The sequence below is a fragment of the Gopherus evgoodei genome, chromosome 1 (genome assembly GCF_007399415.2).
Source record: "Gopherus evgoodei ecotype Sinaloan lineage chromosome 1, rGopEvg1_v1.p, whole genome shotgun sequence".
Lineage (NCBI taxonomy): Eukaryota > Metazoa > Chordata > Testudines > Testudinidae > Gopherus > Gopherus evgoodei.
In genome coordinates, this window is record NC_044322.1 from 263,201,708 (window position 1) to 263,221,152 (window position 19,445).

The 19,445-nt window shown below is 42.6% G+C and overlaps 1 protein-coding gene across 7 annotated transcripts in view; it reads left to right on the top strand.

The window, feature by feature from the left end:
- Positions 1–19,445, top strand: part of STAB2 (stabilin 2) — a 151,604-nt gene that overhangs the window by 60,461 nt on the left and 71,698 nt on the right. For 5 of the 7 annotated variants that reach the window (XM_030544457.1, XM_030544465.1, XM_030544471.1 and 2 more), the window contains 10 exons: positions 700–880; positions 1,599–1,692; positions 2,976–3,134; positions 5,665–5,760; positions 7,193–7,288; positions 10,440–10,487; positions 15,813–15,949; positions 16,337–16,451; positions 18,037–18,114; positions 18,320–18,628. In XM_030544457.1, coding sequence (XP_030400317.1) covers positions 700–880; positions 1,599–1,692; positions 2,976–3,134; positions 5,665–5,760; positions 7,193–7,288; positions 10,440–10,487; positions 15,813–15,949; positions 16,337–16,451; positions 18,037–18,114; positions 18,320–18,628 — 1,313 coding nt within the window. The remainder of the gene's footprint in view (positions 1–699; positions 881–1,598; positions 1,693–2,975; positions 3,135–5,664; positions 5,761–7,192; positions 7,289–10,439; positions 10,488–15,812; positions 15,950–16,336; positions 16,452–18,036; positions 18,115–18,319; positions 18,629–19,445) is intronic. The other 2 variants (XM_030544476.1, XM_030544486.1) reach the window with 2 other exon arrangements.

The following is a 19,445-nucleotide window of genomic DNA, read 5'->3' on the forward strand; positions in this document are numbered from 1 at the left end:
CTCGGGCTCTGGGGCTAAAACTTGTTGTGTAGATGTTCAGGCTAGGGCTGGAGCTCAGGGTCTGGGATGCTCCACTCATGCAGGATCTCAGAGCCCAGGCTCCAGCCCTAAGCTGAACGTCTACACAGCAATTTTTAGCCCTGCAGCCTGAGCCCTGCAAGCCTGAATCAGCTGACCTGGACCAGCCATGAGTTTTTTATCGCTATGTAACCATGGCCTAAGAGGCCACTGGCCTTCCATAAGATGATGGAAGGTCAGAGGCTGAGCACAGATACTTGAAAAAGATATAATATTAAGATCTTTTTGAGCTTTGAGCCTGCGAATTCATCCACATTTGTTTATCTTTTGGAACTCTGAGTAGTTCTGTGACTTCAACAGAACTGCTCATAGGGCGTAAAGTTAAGCACACAAGTAAATTCTTGCAGGATCAGGGCCTTGGTTTGTAAAAGTTTAGTGATTTTGTTTGAGCTGTTTATATATAATCATTTCAGTTTTTTCAATCCAAGATATTATGTTATGTGCCTGCTTCACCCGCTTCTATAGATTACTTTAAATTCCAGTGGCAGACAGATGTGCTATAAAAAAAATGAAGGTTATTATTACAGGTGTTTAGATTTAGAAAGAACTAATGTGAAATATTTAAGAAATGGCATATGGGGACAATTGTTTTAATTTCACATTTTATTCTTCCCCCTACAGAATGTCTGTGTGTTTATGGGAAGTGTGATAATAGGATAGATAGTGATGGAATCTGCCTTGCTGGATCATGCAAAAGTGGATATGCTGGGAAACTCTGTGATAAGCAGATAGTTCCGTGTGGGCCTTTTGTGCAATTCTGTCATGCACATGCAAATTGTCAGCTTAGTAATGGTGCCATGAGGTAGGTCAGTTACTTATATCTAACTAATATTAGGTGTGCTATAACACTTTCAGAATCAAACTACAGGATTGGCATTTTCTCTTTCAAGATAACATTTCACACTATTGTATAAACATTAATCTTTATAATAATACTGTGAGGTGGTACGTGCGTGTTCTTTTCATTTGGGAGGGAGAGAAACAGAGGCAGAAAAGTGAAGAGGCCTACCCAAAGCAATGCAGTGAGTCAATTGCACAGCAGGGATTAGATCTCAGCGGTTTGATTCCCAGTTCTGTGCTCATTTCCACACATGATACATAACTTTTTCAGATCTTAAGATCAATATGTTTGAGCTTGTAAAATTGCAGAAATAAGAGGGCAACAGTCAAAAGTGTCAAAGCAATTTAGGAACCTAAGTTTCATTTTCAAAAGTGCCTAAATATCTTAGGAGCCTAAATTCATTAACTTGCAATGACATAGGCTAAATATTTAAGTCACTTTTGAAAATGGGACTTAAGTGCTTTTGAAAATTTTGGGCAGCGTGCTTGTCTGCTGTTCACCCTTAGCCATCTATGTACTTGAAATGACATGGTATCTTCCATAAAGCCAAAGCTAATAATTTTAAGCAACCTGTAATTTAGACAATGTGCTAAAGAAAAATAGTATCAAAAATCAATTCAGTTTAATTTTACAAGTGTCCTATCGTGCAAAGTGATTTAATCAAACCTTGTTTTTATAGCTGCATCTGCAAAACTGGATATGAGGGAGATGGGACAACCTGCAGTGAAGTAGATCCTTGTGCTAGCTTAACTCAAGGTGGTTGCGATAGCAATGTAAGTATACAATTTCTTACAGAATGAGTTGCTTAGTTTAAAGGAAATCTAAAGAAAGGCTAGGAATAGTAGTAAGAAACATCTGCATATATAAATTCTGAATTCCCAACCAAATTCACGTCCTTCCCATAGTTAAAATTCCTGCCCTTACAGTTGCTTTGCTATGAAAATTGCTATAATTTATATAGTCATTATGCCCAAAGATGGATGCCACACAGCTTTTTTAGAGAGTTCTGTGACATTCTTAATATAACCCAAAGTAAAATCTTCCTTCAAAGCAGTAGAACCATGGATTGAAATCTCTCTACTCCTCTATGCCCTCCCATTCCATAATGAAGCTAATGCTATAGCAATGAGGGATCTTTTTCCTCTTTAGAGATGGCAGACCAGGAACTACTACAAGGAAGCCCATAACTAGTTCAAGGGATTAAGTAATGGATTTTAAAATTATTTTCAATGTTTAAATTGTCAGATCATATTCAGGTCAAGTTATTAGTGACCTAAAGTGATTTATTATCATCTGATGACTGTTTGGAAGCTTCTGTGAAATAAGTTGCTAGTTGCATTACAGTCAGCAGTGCAGAGGTATCCACATAATAACACCCATGATGGCTGGCATTAATTGGCATCTTTGCTGATTTCATCAGTTCAGAGGTCAAAGATTTCATTCAGTCAACAGAGACTTCACACCTCCTAAATGTGGTCCCTCCACTCAGGGCCGGCTCTAGCCATTTTGCCGCCCCAAGCACGGCAGCATGCCGCAGGGGGCGCTCTGCCGCTCACCGGGCCCGTGGCTCCGGTGGACCTCCCGCAGGCGTGCTTGTGGATGCTTCACCGGAGCCGCGGGACCAGCGGACCCTAGGCATGCCTGCGGGAGATCCACCGGAACCGCCTGCCGCCCGCCCAGCAACCGGCAGAGCGCCCCCCGCGGCATGCCGCCCCAAGCACATGCTTGGAGTGCTGGGGCCTGGAGCCGGCCCTGCCTCCACTCCTCCAAGTCAGGGGACACTGACACAGCATTGTGAGGAAACCTTTCACTGCCCACCACTGCCTCCTGTGGACAAAGGGGAAGGTCAAGCTCCCAGGCTGTAAGTCCAGCACTATTCACCAGCACAAAAAAAAAAAAATCCATTAAAATATTAAAGGGGAAAAAATAGAGTTTGGTTCTCTAGCGTCATAGCCAAAGATTCCATCTCCTTTCCAGCATGTCCTTTTCCAAGCTGTCCATTTTAAGATGGTGGTTGGTGTCCACTAAATTTGTTTACTCTGACATGTTCCCACAGGCAGAATGTATTAAAACAGGCCTTGGAACTCACACATGTGTGTGCCAGCCAGGATGGAGTGGGAATGGAAGAGATTGCTCAGAGATCAACAATTGTCTGCTACCAAATTTCAGAGGGTGCCATAACAATGCTACCTGCATATATGTAGGGCCAGGTCAGGTAAGTTTTGCTAATATCTTCTTGCACTACCTCTACCTCATTCTGTTCTGCCCAAGTTTGCTACTGAGCTACATCTTCTCCCACTCCCTCTATGTGCCCTCTTCCATGCAACCCCACATACCTGGAACAGCCTCGCACATCTTGTGTCCCTCATCTCATAGGAGTAGGGGCAAGAAACCAAAGTGGTTTTCAGATGGAGCTTGATAAATTTAGGACGGGATTATATGACAAAGGGCCAGATTAACTTTTTGTGGGCCTGGCGCCAAATATATTTGTGGGCCCCCATTGGGGAAAGGGCATGTGATAGGGGGCCGTCCGCAGAGCGAGGGGCCAGTTGGGGGCAATGAGGTGCAGTGCAGTGGGAGTGGGGCCACTCAGCCCAGCACAAGGGCATTGTTTACAAACCCACAGCTGCTAGACACACACTGGCCCACTCAGCCTTGCGCTGCCAGCATGTCCCTTCCACATTGCCCCCCTGTCCAGTGCCCTGCCCTTATGCCCAGTGCCACCTCACCCAGAGACCTCCCCCACAGATCCCTATGCCCAATTCCCCCAGACCCACTATGCCCAGCATTCCCTGCCCAAAGACCCCTCCCGCTGACCTCCCACCACAACTGCACAGCACCCTCACACCATACTCTCTGCCCAGGTCCCCCACCCACAGATTCCCTACTGTTCAGCACCCCCTTCACAGTCCCCCAATCACAGCTGTACAGCACCCCATATTCCTGAGGGAATTCTGTATCAAATTCTGCCCATAATATTTTAAAATTCTGCAACTTTTTTTTTTTACGATAAATAAGTGTGGAATGACCTCCTAAGGTTCCTTCCAACTCTGCTATTCTATGATTCTAAGTTCCACTATGGAAGTGGGGAACACAGGCCACTGGCTGCATAGAGGTGGGAGAATACCCTGCAGCCTCCCCTGCCCTTTGGGACAGGGACTTGGCAGTGAGGCTGAACCTGACCGTGACACAGCACAAGGGCCGTGCCTGCCACAGAAACACCCTGAGGCCCTGCTCCTTTTGTGCCAGACACACTAGATGTGGGCAGGGAGGCTCAGCCTGGCAGCAGGATCCAAGTGCAGAGGGCAGGGCTGACTCCAGGTACCAGCAGAGTAAGCACATGGCTGGGGCAGCACATGCTAAGGGGCAGCATTCCGTCCATTCTTGGTGGCTTTTTTTTTTTTTTTTTTTTTTGCACTTTGGCAGTTCGGGCAGCAGTCCAAGCATAGTTTGTTTGTTGGTTTTGAGGTGGGTTTTTTTTTGTTTTTTTTCTGCTTCGGCAGTTTGGGCGGCAGCAGTCCAAGCATTTTTTTGTTTTTGCTTGGGGTGGCAAAAATGGTAGAGCCGACCCTGGCAGGGGGACTTAGTGTGGGGGGATCCGGATGAGAGAAAGTGGGTTCTGTGTGGGGCAGTCTGGGTGAAGACAGCTCAGTGGGAGATCTGAAAGCACAGGGAGGTTCCAGGTGCAGGGCCAATGGGAGTCTGCAGGAGGGACCAAGTGAAAGTGGTTGGAGCTCAGCAGGGGTTTGGGGAAAATGACCTGGCCCCTGCAGTGGTCCCAGGCAGCTCAGCCCCAGGAGGTTACGGGCAGAGCAAGACTGCCCAGAGCCGCAGCCATGCTGGGGGGCGGGCAGGCAGACCCCTGTGAGACATGACCCTGCTAGAACCCTCCAACTCAGCCAGCAGAGGAGCAAGTGGGCAGAGGGGATGGGATGGGGCAGGGGCAGGGATACCTGGGCTGGCTGGACAGCTGAGAGGAGCACGGGGGAAGGGCTGGAAAGGAGAGGGGCCTGCGGTGGCCCCTCAGCTGGCAGCGCAAGTGAAGCGCAGTGCACGGCAGGCTGATAGGCCCCTGTTGAGCATGGGCCTGGCGCCAGGATGCCTCTGGCACCATTGTAAACCCGGTACTTACAGGGTTTATTGCAATAACGGGGGACCGAAGTTGGTGATACAGGAGGACCTTCAAATCTGATGTTCTTATGTCCCAAATGATTACCCTTCTCTCCATTTTAAATCTTGCCTTAAAACTCACTTTTGAAAAAACTTATTAATTCTCTATGGAAAGGGACTGTATTTTATTCTTTAGTTATTTACAGCTATTGATGAAAATTTTTTTTAAAAAAAATCTATCTGCAATCCATGAATGCCAATTATCTCTCTAGGATATTTCTAGAGCACACATGGATATAGTTTTTAAATCACTAATTCTTTTAAAAACATCCATGCAGGACACACTGGGAATGATACCAAAAGATCAAACACCTCAGCTCCACCATTTGCTGGGCCTCAACTTACTGGTATTAATGTTGCAGATGCAACAGTAGGTTCAGAGTTTCAACACAAATCCTTTGTAGGTTTAAAGTACAAAGGGACAGATTCTCAGCTGGTGTAAATTGGTGTCACACCATTGAAGTCAGTGGAGCTATGTGAATAAACACCATCCAGAAATCTGATCCATAGTGTTTAGAATGTTCTAAAATGTTTTAAGCATTTTACCTAACTGCCTTGTTTTGTTGGAATGGTAGAATGACTGTGAATGTAAGGAAGGATTTCGGGGGAATGGAATTGAATGTGAACCAATAAACTCTTGTCTGGAACAAAATGGAAAGTGCCATCATCTGGTGAGTTAATTATTCTCTGAACAAATATTCAAATAACATTTCTTTTACTGTATAAATCAGTGGATAATATTTCCTCCATGGACATGAGAAATGAATGGCATTCCGCTAGACCAAATATGTCTCAGCTCCCTGTTATAGGATCTTTAAAACTCAGTGGAGTTTTTGAAAATGTCCTTCAGTATCAGGTGAAGAGATTGCTGATATCTAATAGATCCCTATTCAGTTTTTCCCACTGAGATCCATTAGAGTTTCCCTGACTGAAATCTGAGTGATAATTGAGTAAGGCCCCTATAATTTGGTCTTTTAAGAAGGAGATCAAATTTCCAGTTGATCTCCATGTTCTCTGTAATATCTAGATGGTTTGTTTTGGGGTTGGTTTGTTTGTTTTTAGAATATCAGCAAAACAACATGAAGACACAGAGACAAATTCTCTGCTGCTAAATTGGTGCAGATCCATTGAATCCATACACCATAGAATAAGTCCTTTTTGGTTACTTACAATAGCTAGTTCAGGATTCAGTTATCCTATTCACCTTTCAAAGATGGCAAAAGAAATGGGGCTTACTAGTCTCATCATCTGGTCTAACAATACATAGACTCTTAGGAGCCATAGGTTCAAATTTCAGGAGGGTCTCCTCATCCATCCAAGATAGATAAGTTTAGTATGATGCAATTTACTCTGTGGGTCTCAAATCAAGGTCCAATTTGCTTTTCCCAGATAGTTAAAATACTTAGTGGCCGCTACCATTTCTTCTCTCCAGACCAGAAGTATCTGCTCAGTCAGGCATTATGGGAGTCTTCAAGATGTGATATGCTACACTGCATAAAGAGATTAAAAAAAGATTAATTAGAACTGGTTGGATTATTTATTGACACTAAATTATCTGATCAATTTAGCCTTTTGTTTCTGTTCCTAAATTATCTGCAAACAGCTTTGGTGTGCACAATTTTGTAATTCACAATTGTTTGACAGTTTGAGTTTTTCACTAACTGTTTTCTGAACTTTTCATCATTTGTGGCATGAGACTGGTTATCTAAATTGTATTTTTTCTGGTATGCTAGATGAAAAGCTTTCTACGGGAAGGAAACTAAAGCTAATATCTTTTATTGGACCAACTTCTGTTTGTGAGAGAGACAAGCTCACCAACAGAAGTTGGTCCAATAAAAGATGTTACCTCACACACCTTGTTTCTTCCATTCATGAAACATTTAACTCCTATTGATTTCAGTGGGACTTAAGAACATGCTTAAGTGCTTTCCAGAATACAGATACTTTACTGAATCAGGTCCTCAATGAAGGGATTTTCAGCTGCTTTAACTTTGCTACATCTCAGCATTGCCTTGTATTATGTGCAAGCATATTATATCAACATTATCTCTTGAATCTCCAGCTCTTTGGCAGGTTACATTTTCTCTCCCTCTTTTTTTAAAGGCAACTTGTCAGTTTGTGTCATCTGGTGTCTGGGACTGTGTGTGCGCAAAGGGCTATGAAGGAGATGGCATCATATGCTATGGAAGTGCAGCAGATGTAAGTAAGATAGTGGTCTTTTGTCTAAGGGCAAGTTCAACTGCAGATTCTTACAGTGATGCTGGCTAGGGAGACAGTAACATAACTTCTGAACAATGCTAACAATGTAATGCATAATAGTGCTGACTGCAGACAGCATTCCTGCTGAGACTCTTGCAAATCCCAAAAATGAGATATTAAAGAGAGAGGCTAGGACTTTTAAAGGGGCCTAAGGGAATTGGGCATCTAATTTCATTAAGCCTCTGAAAATGCCACCATGGGAGCCTAATTTTCATATATTTTCACAAAATCCAACTGAAGTCATTAAGAGCTGCTGGTGCACAGTTTATGTGAAAGTCTGACCTTGAAAATTAGTCTCAGCTGAACCTGTCAGTTTTGATCAGAGATCGACTTATCATAAGTAAAATAGGAGAACAAAATGGGTCATTTAGTGAAGAAGGTAAATTTTCAACTATTTAACTGGCTAGGAGAAGGAAAGGTATGTGTCAATCTTCTCAGCTTTCTTATCTTTTCTTTTCAAGCTGGCAGCAGTAAGAAACTGGGATTGGCATTACCATTTATAGCCCAATCTGTTCCCAGTCTCAGCACAGAAATGAACAGAAACCAAATAAATTATTGACTAAGAATCCATTACAGAACATAAAGACCTTTAAAGCAGGTTTGCCAATGGATTTATAATATCGGGTTAAATTTGCAACGTTCCCACATTACTTGGAAATGGCAACACAGAGCCTGAAAACTCTTCCATTCTCCAGTTGGTGGAAAACAAAATGTCTGTCTAGGGAGATATTACACTCAAGATGAAAGTCTGCAGTAAACATGCTGCATGGGAATGGGGAATCATAACTGTATAGCAGTATAGTTTTTACTAGGACTACAGTACACTTTGGCTTCTAAAAATGTCCCATTTCTGAAATTGACCCTAAAGGATTTTCATTCACTATCAGTACTACAAAAAAAAAAAGTTTTAAAAACTGACTTGCCTTTAATTGTTATTATGTTTATTATAATGGAGTACTATCTTCACTATAGTTAAGGTTGAGAAGACCATTCTGTGTAGAGGAGGTCTATTCTTAGTGCTGTAAAATCTGCAAAGTTACCTAGATTGCCTTGAAATTTAGTGTGCCCTGTAGGAGTGCAGGGTACGGGTAGTGATCCAAATTTGAGGTCATTTGAACAAGGGATTCCTGAGCTACAGCCCCCTGAAATAAACAGCTTTTCTAAAGATATAGTCTGGCACCATTTTTTGCCCACACCTAGAGATTTGAAGACTTCAATAACTCAGGCATAGGTTAGGGGTTTGTTATAGAAGTGGATGGGTAGGGTTCTGTGGCCTGCTTTATGCAGGGGGTCAGACTAGATGATCACATTGGTCCCTTCTGACCCTAGAATCTATGAATCAGACATAAGGGTCTCACTAACTTGAGCATTACCATCAGAGTGTGCATAGCACAAACAAGTCCTTTCAGAGAGCAAAACTGAAAACAGTATTAGCAAGAGTTTGGCTCTCCAGTGAAGCTCTTGCGTAAGGGTCAAACACATCACACTGAGCATGTGCAAAAAAAGGAGGCTAAGAGGATTTGTAGATAGAAAGTTTTCACTGTATCTGGATAGTTCAAGGCAATAAGTCTTTTGTCCTGAACTCACCGAGCTAGTGACAGTTCTAGCCCTGCATACGGCAAAAAGGCATATAAAAAAATCTGCCCCTCTTTGGGAGGGAGGCATTTTGCAAGAATAAATTTAAAGTATTTTTGTAACAAAACAAAAAAGTTTGATGTAAGAATGCTTACCGTCAGGGGAAGGGCATTTTAAGGGGTGGAGGAGTAGGGGTATAGGAGTGAGAGGGGTTTGGGGCTGCATCAAAGGGAGCAGGGATAAATGGGGATGGGGGAGAGACACTGGGAAAGCGACATGGGGGTGAGTGGCAGGTGGATTGGAGGAGAATAGGCGCAGCTCCAGATAGTGTATGCCAGAGCTTGGGCCTCCTAACCCATCAGAGAAGTCTAAGCCCTCTCATGTAAGATGGAATATGCAGGCCTTGCCTCTGTGACAGTGTCTGAGTCCTGCTCTCAGCCCCTTTATAATGAGCACCTACAGCTCCCATTCCCATCTGAGGTGACCTAGAACGTCAGTCCTGGGTGATGGTACATGGAGATGCAGGGTTTCAATACAGAATTGTGTGGATTATGTCAAGCAGAAGGGCACTGGGGTCTTCTTACCATGGGTATTGTCAACAGTGAGGTGGGATAGAAGAGCAGTCTGTGGATTTAATGATGAGTGGGGGAAAGCACAGGTTTAGCTGCTATCCTGGGTGCACATGTAAAGGGGTTGTAAAAGGGTATGAGGCGGCTGTTAAAGTTTGCAAGTGGTATTTTGTTGGAGTAGGCTTCGTGTTTGAGTGTAGAGCAAGTGCAGGGAGTGCCTGTGCATTACAGCCAACAGGCAGAGTATGAGTATGTGCGTTGTGGGTGATTTGGGGGCAGCACTCAAAGAAGGCAGAGTTAAAGTTACATGGGCAAACAACCTTAATTCAGTATTTCTTTGTTTCCAGAAGTCTGAAGTTTGCTGAACTTAAATTCTGGAAGGGCACAGACTATCACTAGGCAACATTAACTCTATGTTAATGACTTTATCATTTAATCTATATCGCAATAGTGCCTAGGTATCCCAGTCATGGTCCATGACCCCATTGTGCTAGGTGGTGTACATACCGCACAAAAACAAAGAATTTGCTTTTTATTTATTTAGGATTGAGTAAAGCCAAGATTTGTGCTTGAATATTTAGAGATAAATGTTTAGCCCAAAGTTAGACACCTATAAATTAAATGATAAAATCATTAACATGCATATTTAAGCATTAGGTGGCCTGATTTTCAGAGGAGTTGAGCTTTCACAACTCCCCCTGAAACCAAAGTATACCATAGTAGTAGGAAAATGTTACCATTTGATTGCTGATGGTACAACTGCTACTGTCCTCATTCCGTATGCCTACTGAATCCCTGCATCTCCCTGTGATAGCACCCAGGACAGACATTCTGTGTCTCCACAGATTGCAATAGCAGCTGTATGGGCTCATTACCTCTAAAAATCAGACCACTTATGTAGGTCTTATGAATAACCTCTGTATTAATTCTTCTCTTTATTGGATCAGGGATTGTCTGCTCTGCCAGAGGCAGCTGGATTTAACCAATGGGTTAACGTGAGTATACTTTTGTTTGAGGAAAATATTATCCTTTTAATATATAGAAATGTGGATCTCTAGTGATGTTCCCTGTGATGGGTTCAATCACAGGGACCCCCTTGGGACTGTCACCTGATGTGCTGAGACTACCTCGGAACTCATTTTCTCTGCCAGTTTGGGTCTCCAGAACCCTGCCTTGTCGAGCCAGACACACCAGTCTGCTCCAGCACCGACCCAGGGTCTGAACCACATGCCCCAAAGCTGCAGACTTAACTGAAAACAATTTAAGAAGTGCTCCTGTCTCTAGCACCCAGACACCAATTCCCAATGGGATCCAAACCACAAATAAATCCTGTATAAGCTTTTACGCTGTATAAAGCTTATACAGGGTACACTCATAAATTGTCCACCCTCTATAACAGTGATTGAGAGATATGCATAGCTGTTTGCGACCCCAGGTATTACTTACTTACTCTGGGTTAAATAAAAGTGATTTTATTAAATATAACAAGTAGGATTTAAGTAGTTCCAAGTAATAACAGACAGAACAAATTAAGTTACCAAACAAAATAAAACAAAACATGCAAGTCTAAGCCTAATACATTGAGAAGCTGGTTACAGATGAAATCTCACCCTCAGATGTTCCAATAAGCTTCTTTCACAAACTAGACTCCTTCCTAGTCTGGGCCCAATCCTTTCCCCGGTACAGTTCTTGTTAGTTCCAGCAGGCATCTTAGGTGAAAAGCAGGGGATTTCACATGACTGCAGCCCCTTTAGTTCTGTTCCACCCCCATATATTGCTTTGGCACAAGGTGGGAATCTTTTGTCTCTCTGGGTCCCCTCCCCTCCTTCTAAGTGGAAAAGCACCAGGTTTAAGATGGATTCCTGTACCAGGAGGCATGGTCACATGTCCTATTAGATCCCAAGCCTTAATTCATCCTGACCTGACTCACAAGAAGGCTTGCAAGTAAACAGAACCATCTACAGTCAATTGTCCTAGTTGATGGGATCCATCAAGATTCTAAACCACCATTAATGGCCCACACTTTGCATAAGTACTGTAGGACCTCAGAGTCATATTTTATATTCATAGCTTCAGATACAAGAATGATACATTCATACAAATAGAATGAACACACTCAGTAGATTATAAGCTTTGTAATCATACCTTACAAGAGACCTTTTGCATGAAGCATATTCCAGTTACATTATATTCACACTCATTAGCATATTTTCTTAAAATCATATGGATTGCAACAGCACATTCCCATCAAATATAGGCCAAGATCTATACTGACACAAACAGGTGAATAGGTGTATTTCAGGGCAGAACCTGGTCATCTAGTTCTTCTAGCATTGAGGCCAAATTCCAGCTCCAATCTCAATAAGTGTAGAAGCTCCACTGGCAGAGGAACCAGTGCCAGTTCTAGTATATGGGGTGGGAGGCTGCATAGAGAGCTCAGCTCTATGGGCATGTAGATGACATCAGATCTCACCACTGAGCAGGTTCTTCTATCTCCCCTCTTGGTGAGAAGGCTGCATAAGGTCTGTGGAGCCAATGGCTGCTGTAGACTCCACAGCAAAGGGGGTGGAAGGAGAATTCTTTCTCCTGCCTATTTGCACTGTGCTGGATGGCCTGAAAATCCTAAACTGTGAGTGGTCATCATTCTGACTATCAGAGCAAGTGAGGAGGAACCCACCGTCTGCACTGACTTGATTGAACCATAAAAAATGGATGAGTGGGTGAATCACAATATAATGTCTGACTTTATAGTAGGGTTAGAAACATCAGTTTGAACAAAATGTTCCAAACAACAAAGATTCACATTTGCCAGATCTCTCTTGTAATGTATTACTTGTTGTAACAAAGTTCCTCCTCTACCTTGGTGGGTCCTGCGCTTATCAGCAGATTTGCTCACCTCAGTGATCTTCCCCACAGTCTGGGTCAACTCCTCCTGTGTCAGATCAGGAGTGGGGAGGTTTGGGGGGAACCCAGGCCCACCCTCTACTCCAGGTTCCAGCCCAGGGCCCTGTGGATCACAGCTGTCTATAGTGCCTCCTGTAACAGCTACATGACAGCTACAACTCCCTGGGCTACTTCCCCATGGCCTCCTCCAAACACCTTCTTTATCCTCACCACAGGACCTTCCTCCTGGTGTCTGATAATGCTTGTACTCCTCAATCCTCCAGCAGCTCACCCTCACCTCTTGCTCCCAGCTCCTCACACCCCAAACTCACTGAGTGACTGGGAGGCTTTTAACTAGTTCCAGCCAGCCCTTGATTGGCTTCAGGTGGCCCAATCAATGCAGCTATCTCCACTGCCTTCTAGAAAGGTCTTAATTGGCCCCAGGTATTTTGATTAACCTGGAGCAACTGCCATTTGGTTACCATGGTCCTAGGGATTTGGTTAGCCTGAGGCTAGCATACCTGTTCCTTACTACTTTACTGTAGCCATCTGGCCTTGCCCCATCACACTGTATTGCAGTAGAACCTAGCAATCTGACCTTCATTATGCCAGGTGCAGTACAAACACACAGACACTTCCAGCTCCAAAGAGCTTACAGTCTAAACATAAGACAAGAGGCAATAAGTAGATACAACAAATAAATGGAGCAAGCACAGTGTAACAGACAGACCCTTAGGAACAGTGTGATAAGCAACAGTCATAATGTGCCAGCTGACTAACCATTGTCACACATAGTGTAGCCATCACAGCAGAGTGGACTTGGAGGATAATGTGGCTAATTTAAAAATAGTTACCTGGCTGCCTGTGTGACTCAGGATCTCAAACAGCAGCATATTTCATTGGCAATTTTACAGGCAGAAAATAACAAAACAAGAATGGAAATAAAACATGTAGTCATGTATTAGGGGTAAAGTATTACGAAAGTGCCGCAAGGCTTGCACAAAACTCATCAGGTGGTAGAGGGGAGAGAGAGAAGAGTGAGCACACTATGCAGGGAACAGACCACAAAGTCTATTGAAATAGGGACATGGACATTCCTGCTCTACATCAGAGAAACTCCACCTCTTAAATTAAAGAGCTGTAGTGTTAAAAGATATATGCTTCTATAACATAGGTTCTTGAACATCATTGTACTGTGACCCCCTTCTGACAACAAAAATTACTATGTGACCCCAGGAGGGGGGACCAAAGTCTGAGCCCGCCCCAAGACCTGCCTCCATGGGCAGTGGGGGGGGGCACACCAAAGCCGAAGCCCAAGGGCTTCAGCCTCGGGCAGGGGCCTGTAACCTGAGCCCCACCACCCGGGGCAGAAGCCGAAGCCTGAGCCCCACTGCCCAAGGCAGAAGCCCTTGGGCTTCGGCCCCTGGTGGTGGGGCTCAGGCTTCAGCCCCAAGCCTCAGCAAGTCTAACACCAGGCCTGGCAACCCCATTAAAACAGGGTCGTAACCCACTTTGGAGTCCAAACCCACAGTTTGAGAACCAGTGTTCTATAGTGTCGCATTCCCCACTTGTCTATTAAAAAGCCAATGCAACTTCCATGATTTTAACATCTCAGGTTAGTAGCAAGTTCTATTCTGTATATTTGTGCGATGCTCCTTCTCCATTGCACAGATGCTGTTCATGGCGCTCTTGTAGTTATAATCACTGCTATCTAAATAACCTACCAAAAATACTTTCAATCAATGATATGTAATGTTTTAATTATCTCCTATCAAAATCCCCAGCCTCCCCCATTCCCTTCAGTCCTTCCTCCACACCAGACCCATGGTCACGCACCAGCTAATATTTTTTTTTCAGTTCCGTTGTCTTGAAACAAAAGCCAAGTATTCTGTTAAATGATAAGAAGTGCAGGGTTCTTGAAGCAGGTTTGTCCCCAGATTTTACTCCAACACAGTAAGAATCCTAGCCATCTAGAAGTGGTTTTCAAGACACCGGTTGTCATCGGCCTTTACACATATCCTTGCCAGTTGCAAATTAGTTTCATAAAAAGCAGAAATGAGGAAATCAAAGCACAATGACTATCCGAGATTTTGTACAAATCAATTCTTGGCCCTTAGAGACTTATTGCCCAGAAAGAGACTGTGGGCCTGACCCAAGGCCATAAGAGTCAGTAGGAATCTTTCTACCTACTTCCATGGGCTGGATCAGGCCCTATGGTTGCCTGAGCTATGTTCAGAGGCTGTGTTTTGCAGGTAGGGGAAAACCTCTCTCTGGATCAAATGGTGTTTGATAAGACAAGCAAAACAGGGAGGTCTTTTTCAGGGCATATTTTTAACTTCATACTCTGGCAGGAATGTTCATGTTTATACATTTTCATACCTGAATGCTGTTTTTTCCTACAGACTAGGAGGGAAGGAAGAGGAAGATTGTTATTGTTAGTTCTATTTTTAAATACTTGGGAGGCCCTCAGATGCTAGTGGCAATGGTGACTTGAAAGAAAGATGATACTAACAGATAAAATTCCCAGCTATTTCAGGGCTGGTTTATGCATATTCTCCTTTCTTTACACCGAAAGGATAACAAAAGTGATGAAGGAGCACCAAGAAGAGACAACAGCCAGTCTCCAGGCAGCACACTGGCCAAGGCAAGGCAAAACTTGAACCTCTTGCTCCATGGAAATTTGCAAGATTGAAATTAGCAAGAGTGAAATTTGGTGGTGGTGTTCTGTTTTATGAGAAAGGGGTTACACTGAGGTTAATCCTCTTAGTCTCTTACAGCCTATGGTCCAACACTGCTAAATGAAACATGAGTTATCATACTGAAATATTAGCAGCCTACAGCCCCATGTTAAAACTAGGATTATCAACAGCACCTGAAGGGAATTAGGCACCCAAATCCTATTGAAATTCATTGAGAGTTAGATGCATAACTCCGTTATGGTTCTTGGAAAATCTCTGCTTAAATATACAATCTTTCAAATGTGAACCTTGTATTGGGCAGATTACCTATTTCATGGCTATTAACTCTATTTATCCTGTTTCTTAAATACTTTTGACTACCCTTCATGGGTACTTCAGTTGCAACTATTATCAAGCAGCAGTAGTAACCACAATATTTTGTAATTCAAATACATAAAATAAATGACACAGGAAGATAGTTGTGTAGATTGATTCATTTCTTATATTAAAATTGGTTCTTCTCCTTATTAAGATTGTTTCCATTCTTCATACACTGACCAAAAATTCACTGTTTTGGCTTTCCACGCATTTTTTTTTGTAGCTTTCTTTGTAGCCATTGGTTCAAATCATTATGCTACTTAACGGTTCTTTCTCCCCATACCAATCACAGGACAACTCATGTATGGAACCCCATTAAAAAGGTCACCTGATGACACAAGCTTAGGACATATAATATAAACACATTTTACTCTGATTCAGGAGGCTTCAATAAACACAATGCTGTCGGTGACTTCAAATCTGACCATCCTTGTGCCTTCCCTTCGAGCAATTGAAAACATGGATCAAGATGAGAAAGCCTTTTGGATGTCAAAGAATAACATTGCAACCCTACTAAAGTATGTTGATGTTTTGTTTAATATTTGATCCATCTGATTCTTTAAATGAATTGGTTTTCCATGCAAATATAGTTTTAATTTGAACCCATTACAGTGGGGCAGCTTTTATATCCTTAAAGACAGAGAGTCACATTTTCCTTTTTTACACTGAAATGGTAATCCCATTGAAGACAATTATTCATTATTTGTATTATTACAGTAGCATTAAGATCCCCAGCTGAGACCAGGGCCCAACTGTGCTATGCACTGAACAAAAACCCCAACTTTAGCCCAGCGTAGCTCAAAGCAGAATCTGACCTAGAAAGTGTGGTCTGAAACACCAAAATTTATTTATCTGCAAGCTGTAAGAAAATACAAACGTTAGAATCCAACTGAATTTCCTTTTAGGTATCATATATTAGTGGGAGCTTATAGACTTGCTGACCTCCAGAATTTATCATCATCTGACATGCTGGCAACATCTCTGCATAACAATTTCCTGCATCTGTCTAATGAAAATGAGGTAAGATCACTTATCAACTAGCTTGAAATCCCATTTTGCTTTCAGTCCATCAGTAGTGGTATAATAATATTGATACGCAAGCATACTCTTACATTTAAAGATGCCTCTGACGAAGGCATTAAAGGAATTTCTCTATAACATTCTCACACTGTTGGGTTCTCTGACAAATACTGTACTATTTTCTCTACTGCTTTATCTAGACAGCCAGATTGAGACACATCAATGTTTATATGTTTGTTTATTATTGGTATTGTTGTAGCAACATGAAACCCTAAATGTTCAGAGCCCCATTGTAAGGGGTTACAAATAGGAAAGCACAATCCACACCCTGAAGAGTTTACAATCTAATTTAACACAAGACACATCAAGCAAGTGTAACAAACAAACAATACTGGGAGTAGGAAGAGAGGATTAGGGTAATAGTAATACCCTGCAACTACACTGGCTGACTGCATGCACAGCTTGATGGTCCCAAATCATTTGAAAGTATTTTTAAAGGTAAATAACTGAAGCCAGGTATCTTTGACCACCTCTCAACCTAGCCTTCAGAAGTTTGTCTGATTTATTGTAGAAAATCTATGCACATTTCTGGGAATATGCAAACTCCATAGTATTTAGTCCCTTGAAGGAGTATCCTTTGGGGGAGCATGTTGAAGAGGTTCCACTAGGTCAGTAAAGCTTTGGGAATGCACAGACTTCGCAAAATTACTGAGGGCTAGATAGCGTTTTTAGCATGCATGCCGTAATAAGAGACGTGGTGCCTAGGTGCACCACCTCAGAAGAAGCACCAGGAGGTTCTGCCTCAGAGGCATAATTCTTCCTGAGGCTCCTTAAGTACATTTGGGGGGGAAAGGAAGTAATTTACTTTACCTATTTAAAGAAGCCAGCATGCTACCTCCATGCAGCTAGTCAGTTCTACTGGCCCACGTGTAGGGAACGGAACTGGGCAAATAACTGATTTTTCAGTTCAGTGTCCGGTCCAAAAAAAAAAAAAAGTAAAAAAAGCCATGGGGAAAAAAGTGTGGTTTAGATTGAACCGAATGTGAATTTTTTCAGAATTTGTGGTGAATCATAAAAGTTGGTTTTAGAGCAGGGATCCAAAGCCAGGTCTCCCACATGCCAGGCAAGTACCCAAACCCCTGGGTTAAGTATTACCAAAGGCCAACAATAGCAGTAACAGTACCCCCCTCTCTTTCTGGACATTTTGTAATTGACTGAAGCTATTAGTGTCAAATTCATGGATAGTTTCAGGGTGACTGAAACTGCATTTTTGTCAACTATTCATCTGAAAAATTTCACCCAGCGCTAGTAGGGAAGACAGAGCCTCAATGCCACCTACTCCCCATCCAGTTTCTTCAGAGCGAATCATCAGGGGTGCAGTCCCTGTGCTCCAGGACTGAGAATCTGGGGAGCCCTAACATGGGCTAGGCTGTGGGCGGAATGCTTACTGCCTCTCATGCATCTTGCTTGACCACGTTAGACAAGGATACAGTCTAGCTCTATGTAAACAGGTGGCAGTCTGCTGCACAATCAGCAAACTGGTGTAACTGTGATGTGAAAGTTAACCTATTCCTTTGTTTTCCAGAACATCACTATTGAAGGAGCTAACATTGTAGTTGGTGATATTGCAGCCACAAATGGAATCATCCATGTTATTGATAAGGTACATGACCATGTAATTAAAAAGTTAGTACCCTGCTCTCTATTCCTTGGCCTCCTAAGCAAGGCAATGCAACTTGTATGGGAAAACAGCCGACAGCTCTGGAAAAATATTGTATGGTACATCAATTTATTCTATTTCCAGTCCTTGCACTTGCATGCATGGTATATGTCAATGTATTGACATTGTTTCTATGCTTTGATTTCAGGTTCTAACACCACTCAGAGGTCTGAGTGGCACATTGCCAAAACTGCTGGCCCGCTTAGAACAAATGCCCGATTACTCCATTTTCAGGGGTTATGTTATTGCAAGTATTCATATTATTTTAAGAATACAGCTAGTTTTCTGGACTGTGTGTGTTTGGGCTGGTTGCAGATTATCATTACAAGTTTTTTTCTTTCCACAACAGCAATATAGTCTGGCAAATGAAATTGAAGCAGCTAACACTTACACAGTTTTTGCCCCAAATAATGATGCAATTGAAAGTTACCTCAGGAATAAAAAGTCTGCCACTCTGGTATGTATTATACACAAGTCTTTAACACACCATTTCAGTTTCAAAACTGCTAGTGCTCCACAGAATGAGTGAAAATAGAAATGAATAAAAAAGCAGGGTCTGGGTTTTGCAAAAAGTCAGTCAAGTTGGCTTAAAATCAAAAGAGATGGGTGGGGATGGGTTTATGAGCTATTTTCCCCCAAACAATGGGAGGTTCCAATTATCATTTTTGGGTTTTGTCCATCTCTACTTGAAAATAACAGGTATAATGTTATTAGTAATGCTTGTCCTCAGTGGATCTCAAAGCACTTTACAAAGGAGATATCATTATGCTTGTTTTGCAAATGGGGAAATTGAGACACAAAGAAGAAGTGAAGTGATTTACCTGAGGTCACCTAGCAGGCCAGCAGCAGAGCCAAGAATAGAACATAGATCTCCTGAGCCCCAGTCTAGTAATCTATCTACTAGGCAACACTGCCTGTTTTGTTCATGAATGTCAACCTGCTGAAGAACTGTGCCAATACTATTTTAGTTCTCTCATGATACAATTATATTGTTTCTATATCACCTTTCTGGAAAAATCCATAATGATCATTTGAAAGGGTATCCCTTGAGAGCTGCCTTTTCACTTGGAAAACTGAACCTGGTTTTAAAAATATTAGTTAATTATATGACAGTGCAGCTAGACATGGAGAGCAACATCAAGACCTTCAGTCTCACAGAGTTTGTCCTAAGGGCCTGTCTGCACTTACAGTGCTGCAGCTGTGCCCTGCTAGCATTTAGTGAAGACATTACCTACATTGACAAGAGAGCATCTCCTGTCAGCATAGGTACTTCA